General features: G+C 40.6%; 2 protein-coding genes across 2 annotated transcripts; both read left to right on the top strand.

Annotated features, from left to right (window-relative positions):
• Positions 1-341: 341 nt before the first annotated feature.
• her8.2 (hairy-related 8.2) lies at positions 342-2,758 on the top strand. Its single transcript, XM_032590387.1, has 4 exons — positions 342-599; positions 679-774; positions 872-950; positions 2,017-2,758. The coding sequence occupies exons 1-4, from the start codon at positions 537-539 to the stop codon at positions 2,376-2,378; spliced, it is 600 nt and encodes a 199-aa protein (XP_032446278.1). The 5' UTR covers positions 342-536; the 3' UTR covers positions 2,379-2,758.
• A 2,998-nt stretch (positions 2,759-5,756) lies between these two features.
• her13 (hairy-related 13) lies at positions 5,757-8,813 on the top strand. Its single transcript, XM_032546151.1, has 4 exons — positions 5,757-6,107; positions 6,227-6,313; positions 6,408-6,489; positions 7,532-8,813. Exons 1-4 carry the CDS (start codon positions 5,802-5,804, stop codon positions 7,942-7,944), a joined length of 888 nt encoding a protein of 295 aa, XP_032402042.1. The 5' UTR covers positions 5,757-5,801; the 3' UTR covers positions 7,945-8,813.
• Positions 8,814-12,983: the final 4,170 nt, after the last annotated feature.

The raw sequence follows: 12,983 nt of genomic DNA, 5'->3' as shown, positions 1-12,983 counted from the left end.
ACACAGTTAAAATCGAGTTTGAGGCTATATTGTTAGAAAACCTCACTATTTCAGTCCATTTTTAGGTGATTTGTCTCTCTCTTGTGTGGCAGTGAGCCTTGAGGAAATAGGTTTTGGCCTTCCCTCAGACAGAGCAGTGTAACGCTGCTCTCACTGTGAGAATGAGCCCGGGGCTCCCCAGGGTGAAACAAGGTAATTGCACCTTCTCGTTCAACACTGAGAGAAAAGGGAAACTCAGGGTTTTTTTCTGCTGTTGTGTGGGGGGAAGGTCGTGCTTGGTTTCAGGCTGGACATCTGTTGCTGTTGAGACATTTTTTTTCTTTTTTTTTTTTTTCCTGGGCTCTGCCGGTCACTGAATGAAGCCAGTGACCTGTCAGACTTGACTGATGGGGACCCCGTGTGTGGGAAAATCCTGCAGGCAAAGAGTTGGGCTATTCACATGCAAATCGCGGCCTATAAATAAGAGGGTCGTGGCGCGCCGAGGACCCTAGAGACGCGCTGAGACTCAGAAGGGACAGAAGCAAACCGGGTTAAACATGACTGCATCTTCTGCGGCGCACAACGCGGAGAGACCCCCCAGAGCCAAGGAGGAGAGAAAGGTATCGCTCCGTTTAACGTAGTATCGTGTCTTTTATTCATTGGTGTGCTGTTTGGCTTCATGAAATGTTGTTGTTGCAGCTGAGGAAGCCGCTCATTGAGAGGAAACGACGTGAGAGAATAAACAACTGTCTGGATCAGCTGAAAGAAACTGTGATCGGAGCCTTCAGGCTGGATGTGAGCGCAAACACGTGTCTCCAATCTGCTCTTTAAAGAAAACAAAGCAAAGTTGTTGTTTTTTTTTTTTATTTTAGCGCCTCTTTCTTCTCCACAGCAATCCAAACTGGAAAAGGCAGACATCCTGGAGATGACGGTGAAACATTTACAGAACATCCAGAATAATACACTGAATGGTGAGGGAGTTTCGGCTTGTTTTTGACACGTGTGGTTTCACGTTAATTGTTTTATTGTTGGAAAAAAAAACATTATATTGTAAAAAAAAAAAACGTTTCACTGTGTTCGCTTGTAATAACTTAGAAAAATGTCCAAATGAACAAACGAAAACAATCTGAGCTACAGCCACACTACTAATATTAGGCAGCAGAGGGCAGCATAGGCACATTACTAATGGCCTTTTAAAGCCCCAAGCAAGAAAAAATATATATGTTAACATAGCTATTATATATATATATATATATATATATATATATATATATATATATATATATATATATATATATATATATATATATATATATATATATTGCTGTATTAGGAAATCAGATACAGCACAATATTATGTAATTTTTTACATTTGGTACAAATAAAATAGAATAAATATAGTGGTGTAAAATACAGGAAGAAAAAAGAAACATTCTTGAAAAAGAGTGGAATGAAGAAAAACCTTTTCACTCTCACCTTTTGATTTCATTTCTTAATAAATTATGTGTTTGCTGCCATGTACTGCTTCATAACTATTTCTGTCTTATCAACATAGCATTTTACATCAATAGCAATGTACAAAAATAAAACATCATATGCAATATATAGTTATCATAGCCGTAACATACAAATATTCATCATTGAGCCAATCAGACCCCCTGTCAGCAGCCATTATTGTAACCAAACATTTCTTTATCTTGGTGTAAATTGATGAATATTTGTACATTCCTTGAGCTTTGTGCTCGATCGGTTCCAAACTTTAACAACACACACCTGCAGTTCTTGTGTTTCTTTTGTTATTTTCTGCAATCTTCCACATTTTACTACTTGTGAGGTGTAGTACATGGATCCTCCACCAGAGGGCAGGATTCGATACAACAGGGTATTGAGGAAGATACTAATGTTGTGTGGATAATATGAAAAACATATTTTAAAATGTTTTTTATCCAGACAAGCATATTGGGGTTTTATATAAATGTGACACTGAAGGCTCACTGCAGCACTAACTCCTTCTGTTCTTCTCTCTTTCTCATCCAGACCCAACGTCGGGCCTGGAGGCCCAGCAGAGATACAGCACAGGCTACATCCAGTGCATGCATGAAGTCCACAACATGCTCCTCACCTGCGACTGGATGGACAAAACCCTCGGCTCCCGGCTCCTCAACCACCTTCTCAAGTCCCTTCCCAGATCCAACCGAGAGCCGAGCCGCCCCACACAGAGGCAGGACGTGTCACTCTTGACCAGCCAAGGTTTCCCTGCCTCACCCCTTCGCAGGGACGCCCCGGCTGGGAGGCAACGTCAGAAAGAAGGTCCACCCGGTCAGGTTGCTGAGCTTCAGGAGAGGCCAGGACTCCACAGCTCACACCTGGGGATGCTGGAGATGTGGAGGCCGTGGTGAACTGGTGGATCGACGATCTTAGTTGTCCGTTTTGTTAGACCATCCTCTGTTATGTATCTTATAGATATTCAGAAGACAAAGAAGTGGGGCGGTTTTGTTCCAGTGCTTTTAGGTGTGCTATGATGATTCAGACCTTTTCTCAGTACTTCCCTAAAGAAGTGGATTTCTTGTAGCCTGAATTATAGAAGGCTCTTATTAATCTTTCCTTAATTTATTGTATTAACATCTATTTATTTCTTAATATATGGCATGATTTTGCTTCTTTGACCTCTTGTTCGATGTTGCATAGATTTCTGTTCTCATTTCTTTACTATTTAACCTAAGTATTAATATTAATAATAATAAAGACTTTTACTTACTCAATAAAAACTTAATCGACTGTTTTATTTATCTACAATTGTTCTTGAACGATGTGTGTCGACAATAAGACTTTGCAAAAGGACATTGGCTATATCGCAGAAAGTCGTCTTTACTGATTATTAATGATACATTAGTCTAAATCTAGAATAAAGATGCATTGTTTTATTTTGAAGTACGGTCTTTAGTTTGTTTGACATAATTTAAAAAGTCAAGACCATTGAAACAAATCGACTATGACTCCAATCCATTTGCATTTCTTTTTTACTCTTTGGCTCACTGTTTCCAACTAGAAAAACATAAATACATTACCAACCAAGAGTTGGTATCAAACAAGCAATTTTTCTTCTAACTAGCTCTATCAGATAGTTACATTATGGCAATGGAGCAAAAAGACACTAATTTAGTTTAATGAGCTACTTTTAGTTACCTTGAGACCCAACATGTGTCCTTACAGGGTGCAAACAGACACACTGTTCCTTGGAAGACAGAAATGTACTTTTCCTGCATCCCTTTTTTATCAATGCAGAATGAAATAAGACATGGTGTTAAAATGATATGATTATGTTAATATCAGAGGGTTGTACTAATGCGTTCAGTTCACTAGAGCATTTAAGACGTTGTTCACTAAATCTAAATTTAAACTTTTACCTTTTATATAGTTTGCACAAGTAAGTGAAATGTTTACTATATTACTCATTGACCAAAAAAATTGGTGATAAAGTCCATATAAACAGGCACCATTTAATGTTATTTTTCAACCTTCTTGTCTTAATGTAGACCTTAATTACTCAAATTCATTTCGATTGAACACTTAACCTAATATGTTGTGTTAAACCCAAAACCGAGCCCGGTTCTGGTAAATCTATATTTGTCCTCGGTTAGCAAAACACCCTAAACTTGTTTATTTTTTGTACATAAGATGTGATGCATTTAATGCAGCGTAAATGATCAGATAAATGACGACTCTCTCAGTTCCTGCTTGAAATATTTTGTGGAGTGTTGATGTTTTCCTATTTCATAAAGCCATTTCTTTCGGTTCATCTGCTATAAATAACATTTTAATTAAAGCATGACACTTCTGCTTTCTTCATCAAATTTATAGCTTCATAGCCAACAGCATATCTTCACAAAAGGGTTGGTTAATGAGCCGCTGCAAGTCGTAATCGGATTTTATTTGCGCTTTAGAATAAAGTTATCGGAGGATTTACTATTGACTGTTTTCTGCCAGGATTTCTCAGGTTGGAAAAAAGGTGATGTGAAAGCATCTCTGTTTGTAATCTATGAGTTCTTAGATTATTATTCTGTTGTTGTTATGATTCCCTAACGCATGCAGTCAGGTGGATGGTCCAAAATAAGAGGGAGAAAGACAGAGAGGGGGGCGTCTGGTCCCTCGGCGCAGCTCCACAACAAAAGCAAGCCCAGACAGCTGCTCTCTCTCCCCTCTGCGCGCACCATTACAGCCCGGGAACAGTAATGTGAAGGTGGCGAGGTGCCAAAACACAGAACTCCACTTCAAAAGTCTGCAGCGCTTCGTTCAGTTGTTTCCAGACATTTTGCGCGCAAACTGAACAAATACTGTGCTGGTAAAAATAAAAATGATAATTAAAAAAAAACGCACCTGGAAAACGAATCAATTCATTTACCTGCATGGCTTCACAGTTGCTTGCTGTCTTTTTTTTTCCAAACAGACGGCTCTCCTCCATTATGGGGACGATTAGCATGATAATGGTGTGTACAGAACATGTATAATAAGGAGGGCAGAGGCCTGAGGGGCCTCGTTGGACAGAAACAAATAGACACTGTGCGTAAGGACTATCCAGACGTAGTACAGCACACATTTTACCAAAAAAAAGAGAAAATAATAATATGCTATAAATAATCTGCAGGGTGCATGGTGCTAAATTTTAACAGGACTTCTTCATATTTGTCACTGCACTCAGAGACACTGAGTCGCGGTCAGTGGAGCAGGTTATCAATAAAAATCATCTCTCACGCAGCGGGGGGAGACTACGTGAGAAAGCCGCTGCGCTCAAATACGACGACTCCAAACAACAGAGAGAACAAACGAGGCGCAGGCCAACACCTGTCGCTTTCTTTTTGGAGAAGGGCCCTTAATTCCCCCGGCTGATTCAGTTCTGGCCGAGGGGCCGCCAGCAGCAGCTGCCAACTGAAGGCATCGCGTTACATCCGCCAAACAGCAGGGTGGATCTGCTGAGGCTCAGGCAACAACTCCCAGCGCAAACAGAGGCAGGAGGGCAGCGAAAATTATGCACACAAATACAGATTTTGAAACTTTAAGAAAAGTAATCTCAAGTACGGAGTGCACCTCAGTCCCAATCGCATTAAGAATAGCATTAATAAAACTGAATCAACATGTGTGTAATTTATCCTTGGTATAAATCTATTCACAATACCATTAATTTCTGCTGGTCTTTTACATTAAATCCCAAACAAATACATTGATATGTGAAGGGGAAAATGGAAAAAACGTTGAACACCGTTATTCCAGTGGAGTTGTATTAAAAACTACTGAACATCCACAATATTACTAACAGTCAGAGGTGGGTAGAGTGCCCACAGATTGTACTCAAGTAAGAGTAGCAAATTTGTTTCAAATGAAACTAGAAATATGAAATACTAATAATAAGTATTTATGGAACGTAGTCAGATACAGTACTTCCAGTCACAATAGTGTTCGCTTTGCTTAATCAAAGCCAGTCAGCAGGTAGAAACTAACTTTAGAACAACAAATCTGATTACAAACAAGTGTCACTTTTCTTGTGCATTGCAGTAAATGTAACTAGTTGTCACCCACCTCTACAAACAGTAACTGACTTAATGCATGCTTTATTTTATGCAGAGGATTTAACGTGCCAGCTGCTCATTATGGGGGAATAACTGCGCGGCCGTTCCCCTAACCCAACATATTGTGTGATTAAAGCCGGTCCATATTCTCGGGGCGCTCACCGGGGTTGACCACAGACAAAGGAGCTGATCGCTCATTGGCTCCGGCCGTGTGCGCTCTGTTGGCCCCCAGCGCCTGCAGCTCCAGCCTCTATTCACATGTTAATAAGCCCCTATAAATACCAACAACAGCCAGTCAGCGCCAGCAACACGACACACAGGGGTGGTACAATAAACACAGGGCGCCTCGCCTGCTTTTCTCCCCTCCTCCGTCTGCCTGTAACCGGTTCTGTTTGCCAGCTGCCCCCCTTTTCACGGACGTCACAGACGGCGACAGGCTGCAGTGGAAGAAGCCACAGACGCGGCGTTCCGACCAACATGGCCCCCGCTGCCCGGCCCGGTACCGCCGGACTTTGCATGGAGGAGGACGAGTCCTGCTACGGGATTCAGAAAGCGGACAGAAAGGTGCGGCAATGATGGTGTGGCGCACTTGTCTCTGCACACGCCGCGTGTGCAGAGACGCATTTTTAAGTTAATTACATTTGTATTCTATAAATGCTCGTTTTCTTTCTGGTATCCTTTAGATCAGGAAACCTTTGGTGGAGAAGAAGAGACGAGCTCGCATCAACGAAAGTCTGCAGGAGCTGCGGACTCTGTTAGCGGATACAGACGTGAGTATGCGGCGCACACGCTGGACCGCAGTATCTTACTGCAGGCCAGTTTATTTCGTGGAGCTGGTGTGACTTTTACTTTCCATTTCCATAGCTCCATTCCAAAATGGAGAACGCAGAGGTTCTGGAGATGACAGTGAAGAAGGTGGAGGATGTTCTCAAGAACCGGTCTCAAGGTCAGAACCAAAATTATTCACCTTTTACCAGGATGAGAGTTACAGAATGATACTGTTTTTATACTGCCGCGATGCTGAAAAAACAGATTTTTTTTTCTGAATAAACTGATTTATTTCAGTTGTGATAGCATGTATTGATAATTTTTGTATTCACACAGCACTGAAAATTTCTTCATTATTGGTCCATGTAAACAAATATTTTTGAATTGACACGATAATAGATTTATTGGGAGATATTTGATCATAAATAGTATCAAAGAAACATCAGCTAGAGCGTTGATATCTCAGGTCTTTAGTTCAGTTCAGACATGAGAGTCTTTCATAGTTTCTATATCTGTAAAGTAAAAGACAATGCTAAACATAATTTAACTGCTTTAAATAGAGATTATCAAGTAGAATATGGGGGGCGGGGGGCTTTTTTTTTCTTATTAAGCAAAATCATAAGCAAAGAACATTTTTGGAGGATTAAAAACTACTATGTTTTTTTTTCCAGCAACCTGCAGCAGATTTTTACTCATATGTTACTCAAACCTAAAATAAAACTTTAGATCAGAAGCCCTGACCAGTTCATCTGTCAAATAGTTACTATGACATTTTATTTATTGTTGTTTTATTTTTGATTCAAAAACATAAACACAAATATGGAATAAATTCTTTGAGTTTTAAAATGGTCTTTGCAAATTGTGTTATCCCTTTAGCTGGTTTGCTTTTTGGAAGAGTGGCACTTTTTTATTATTTTCCCACATTACTATTAGATTTTTATGTGATGTGTTTAATCAGCCAAATCTTACTGTTAGGAAAAATTGCAGCCGTCTATTTTCAACCCGCTGACCTGCAGTGCGCAGCATCATTTGGAGGAGGGACAGCAGTAATATTCTGTTCATCCAGGCACTTTGTTTGGCATTTCATTAAAAACACTTTATACCACAGCAACGATGTAATAGAAACTAGTTTGTGTTTTTTCTTCTTGATCAATTTATTGCATCCAGAGCCGGGGTGCAGCAGTACTGTAATGTCATTTAATTCGACTCTCCTCCCTCAGAGGCCGATGCACTCAGCCGGGAAGCCAGCGAGAGGTTCGCAGCCGGCTACATCCAGTGCATGCACGAGGTCCACATGTTTGTGTCCAACTGTCCGGGCATAGACGCCACGGTGGCGGCCGAGCTCCTCAACCACCTGCTGGAGTGCATGCCCCTGAACGAGGACCACCTCCAGGACGTCCTGATGGACCTGATCACGGACACTCCAGGGACCAATGGCAGCACTTGGCTCGGGGCCGCTGAGGGGCCCTGCCCGACCCCGGCCCTTTCCAACTCGTCCAACGATGAATTGTGCTCAGACCTGGACGAGACGGACAGCGAGCACAACCAGAGCTCGACGGAGGGAGCGGAGAGCGGGGAGGCCCTGAGCGTGCCCACCGTTACAAACCCTCAGTGTATGTGGAGGCCTTGGTAGGGAAGGTCAGTAGCTGCAGCTGGGATCTGCTGGAAACAGGAATTGTGGGATTTCATTAATGTGAAGCGCCACTGCGCCTCCTTCAGAAAGAGAAAACTCCACCCTACAACACATGAGCACCATTTGCTGCTGAAGCCTTTCTGGACTTATTTAACCAATTCAAGAACTGCCAACTGACATGCACTGAAAGTCTTAAGATGATCGCCCTGCGCTGATTTCCATTTCTATTAACGGGACCAAACCTAGCTTCTGTGGACCTGGATCTATTCGCTCTTATTGAGGTGCAGCTACTGTACATCCATTCTTCTGCATTCTGGGAAGTGTAGAAGTTCACTAAATAAATTACAAGGTTAGGCAGAGGGAGCAACATTTGACCCAGAAACACATGTATAGTTCTTTTGGAAAGCACAAAAAAAAAACGTAATAAGTGCACTAAAGGGTGGAGTTTTTTTTTCTTATCAGCAGGGCCCCAATTCTTGTGGGCCGCTGCAGCTTGGGACCTCCTGAAAGGACTCTCCCCCTTCCTTCCTCAGTCCTGACACCCTGGCTTTGAGTACTCTCTTAAGACTTCTCTTCACACCTGGAGGATAAAAGAACGTCCCCTCTCAACACTTAGAACCCAACAAAGGACAGAAAAGGACCAGTTGAAGGCGGTCACACTTATTCTGTGTGTAACTGTGTACATGGAGATTGGATGATGAGAAAAGCTCTTTTTAGCACCTGAGAGGTTTGGCAATGCCTCTGATTAATATAAATAATGGTGTTTCGTGTATTGCTGTAGCTTATGAGACACATAGCCTCTTTACGTTGTAACAATGTTTAATTAATTAATGTCTGAATTTGTTGAATAAAATAATGTAGCTGAAATACTTTTGGCTGATGTAGTGTGAAACTAAATCAATGCACAAAATATATGCGGCGATTCTACGAACTTTTCAGATTTTGTCACATAAGAAACACTAAATTTGGTGCATTTTATTTGGATTTTATGGTCTAAGTCAACACAAACTAGTTTGCTGTTGGGAAAATGAACTTGAAGGATAGGTCTTAAAACCTACCCAATAAAAATCTGGAAAGTTTATTTTGCAATTTTTGCTTGAAACCTCTGCATGCTCAGTCAATCAGTATGTGCAGGTTGTCCTGTTGAAAGATGAAACTCTGCTTCAGTCTTTAGCAGAACAAAAGCAGCCCCACATCATGAGGCTTCTCACACCTTGTTCCACTTGTAAAATTGTTTATTTATCTTGAGCTGAAATTAGTTTTCTGCCATGTATAGCATCATCTACAGTACAGACCAAAAGTTTGGACACACCTTTTAATTCAATGAGTTTCCTTTATTTTCATGACTACTGACATTGTAGATTCACACTGAAGGCATCAAAACTATGAATAACACATGTGGAAATATGCACTAAACAAAAAAGTGTAAAACAACTGAAAATACCCCTTATATTCTAGTTTCTTCAAAGTAGCAACCTTTTGCTGTGATTACTGCTTTGCACACACTCTGCATTTTCTTGATGAGCTTCAAGAGGTAGTCACCTGAAATGGTTTTCACTTCATAGGTGTGCCCTGTCAGGTTAATAAGTGGGATTTCTTGCCTTATAAATAGTCATGAAAATAAAGAAAACCCATTGAATTAGAAGGTGTGTCCAGACTTTTTGTCTGTACTGTATATGGGCCAAAAAGTTACATTTTTGTCCCATCTCACCGGGGCTTCTTGCTCTGCATGGCTTGTGGCAAACATCAAAGTGGACTTTATGCTTTTCTACCAAAAATTACAATCTGGTCAACCTTGTTCCACTTGAGCTGCAGTTATGTGCGGCTCTTCCAGGGGTAACATTGGCCTCTTAGCTGCCTCTCTTAACATTGCTGTTCTAGGTCTGTCAGTTTAGGTGACTTTCAATGACTTGTAGTTTTGTCTTCCAATTTTCAGATGATGAATTGAACAAAGCTTAACTGGAATATTGTTGGATAGCCAAACTCTGCTTTGAATTTTAAACCATAATGTTTTTAGTGACCTACCTGCTGTGTCCCTCGGTCTTTATGATGCTGGGGTTTTTTTTGTAATGTTATCTAACAAACCGCTAAGACCTTCACAGAACAGCCGGATTTACATTGTGATTAAATTTTACAGAGCTGGATTCTTAACTGACTATTAAAGGTAGCTGGTTGGACTGGGTTTTATTTACCAGCACTACAATAAATAGGTTTAAATGTATATGCACATCATACTTATTAGATTATTATTACTCAAAAATCATGAATCCCTTTTCTCTCTCTTTACAGTTTTGCATCACTTTGTGTTGGTCGCACAAAATCCCATTACAATACATTGAAATTTGTGGTTGTAAAGCAATAAAATGGGATAAAGTTCAGCGGGTTTGTGTGACAGAGGTTCATTTTGCAAGGCAGAGTAGACTCAAGTGTTTCGACCAGGGGTCAGCAAGTTCAGTCCTTGAGTTCCTGCAGCGTTTGGATGCATCCCTGCTCCACCACACCTCAATCAAATGAATGGTTTAATAACCTGCCATCTGCAAAATCTGTTGACACTCTTAAGGAGGTAAGTTACTGGAACAGGGATGCATCTGAAAGTTGCATTTCTCAAGGATTTTAGTTGCTAACCCCAAGTTTAATCTGAAAAACAGTTCAGGATTTAAATTTCTCTTTTTTGGCTTTTTAACACATCAATACACTTTAAGTTGTTAAATCAAAGTCCGCTCCCCACTATGATGCATGCTGAAACAGTCGCACCTCCTCACAAGTGTTTTTAGTCTCACCTCTGCTACAATGAACGTTAACAAATTCCTGTTACATCCTGTCTGGACCAGTGGTGGTCCTCACAGCACTGCGGTCCCTTACTCCTCACTCCAGATTAGGTAGTTTACTAAATAGCCAGCCAGGCTACACCTCTTAAAAACCCTTAGGAACCATCTTTTTCACAATGTACTTGTGATCATTATTCAGTTAGCATTGCATATAAAGCATTTTGTTTAATATCTGATGGCCTTGTGAAGGGAACAGGGTAATTAGTTAACAGTGAAATGGGTGGAGGGTGGAGGATCCGGGTGTGAAAGTGGAAGGAAACACTCATGATTGGGATCAAAGTCAGTGGGTTATGTGTGACAGAATAGCTTCAAAGTCAGAGAAGGACAGTAAAACATTACAGTTCCTATTTAAAGGGATCAAGTTCTCTTCCTTTCTTTATCATGCTTATATACGCACACCTTCCTTTTGACCTTTATAGAAATAATAGGCTAGCACAAACAGAAAAGCATATATCAAGAAAGACTAGAGAGGCAGAGGCAAGTTTCTATTGCAGTCCATTTTCACTGCTCAAAATGTTACATTTGTCTTTAAAACACAAGTTTGGGGCTTTTTGGCTCATGGGCCAGTCCAAAATATGCTTTTTGGTCAAACAGCGGTGTTCCCAAAGGGGGTTAAGTGGGCCATGACCCCCTCTTGAAAAATGTTGGCCACCCCACGGACCCTGCTCCTCCTGAATTTAAAGTGTACATGGAGCTGTAGTTTAGTGAACTTCCTGTCTCACCTTTGTCCAAACGGCTGATCCAGATCACCTGGTAAGTACATGTTCAATTCACATGTACTTACCCTTACCAGTGTTTATTAATCAATTTATAGGAATCCAAGTTTGCAACAGACTCTAACTGTTAAAAAACAATGTTTTTCTCCTAAAGCATTTTTTGGATGAGAAATATTAACGGAAATGAACTGAAAATCTCACAATAATGTAATCAATATAGTCAGAACACTGGATTTCTCTAAATCAAATTAGAATTAAAAACCTGACGTGATTGAGAAAAATTGATGTCATTTTTGGAATCAGTGGTGCAAAAAGGTCCTAATTCAGTTGAAAAAATATTTCCAAACACTTCCAAAAAACAGTTTTTGAAACCCAGTGTTATGCTTGAGTATGAAAGAAGTGCAACAAAATCTCAAAAGAGCAAGAATGTCTTTGTTTTAGCTAAAAATGGAACATATAATCTCTTAAGTAAACCAAAAGTGTAACACAACTTCATGTAATCAAGAAATTTATCAAACCAAAAAGCCAAAATGTTCTAATTCATTACTGTCCATACAAATAATCTAAAAATTGCACAAGTAGCCCTGAACTAATGACTGTAAGATACTTTGCTCCATCAGACCCCAGCACAACGCTACAATCTGCTCATTGCAAGTGACAGATGAAAATCAGAGAAGTGGGGAGAACTTCTGAATCCAGGCCATCAGCTGTGAGTTTGTGAGCGAGCATCTGAAGTGTGAGGTTGAAGGTCAGCGCAGTGCAGCAGTTGGTGTGGTGGTGGGGAGGGGTTTAGCAGCAGAGCAGCATATGGTGCTGAAACAGATCCCAGGGGGATATCCAGCCATCCTTGGGTGCTTCTCAACCGCCATTGACTGTGAGAGAACAATGGCCTCTGCTAGGGCCACAGCACCTGCATCTGCAGACCGTTCACCAGCTTATTGCTTCTAAAAAGACATTATAGTTATCTTCTCTGCTCTATTTCCCACAAAATCATTGAAAATGTCTTCTGTGCACCAGACATGCTTGCACGAGTTACCCTGTTCAATCTTGTCCTCTTCCATAAAATACTATTAGATTGAATTAAAAGTCATACATCTTGTTTTCTCACTGTATGAAGTCAAACCAGGCAAAATTCTTATTTCTCATATTCCATTCAACAGCACACAGACCATTTTCAAAACTTCCTCCTACAACTATCAAAGGCACATTTTAAATGAGTCAACAAGGCCTATGACAAGCACACTGTGCTTAAAATGAAACAGATTATTGATGGTTATCGGTGGGAAAATTTGCATCAATATAGTGTGTTTATTTCATTGCTGATATTATTAGTGGCTGGCAGGCTGTGCGTGGATTTCTAATTTAAGGTATGTCGTTCCTTGTATTTGGAACAATGAATAATATTAATCACAGCATTCCTCAGGAAATGCCCTTCCAAAAAAAACGGTCTCAGGACCAATCAGATAGGAGGCGCTTACGTGCCACCTTGTGGTGA

This window comes from Xiphophorus hellerii, chromosome 18 (assembly GCF_003331165.1).
Source record: "Xiphophorus hellerii strain 12219 chromosome 18, Xiphophorus_hellerii-4.1, whole genome shotgun sequence".
NCBI classification, from domain to species: domain Eukaryota; kingdom Metazoa; phylum Chordata; class Actinopteri; order Cyprinodontiformes; family Poeciliidae; genus Xiphophorus; species Xiphophorus hellerii.
Note: the sequence above shows the minus strand (reverse complement) of the source record. Positions and strands in the feature narration are given on the sequence as shown.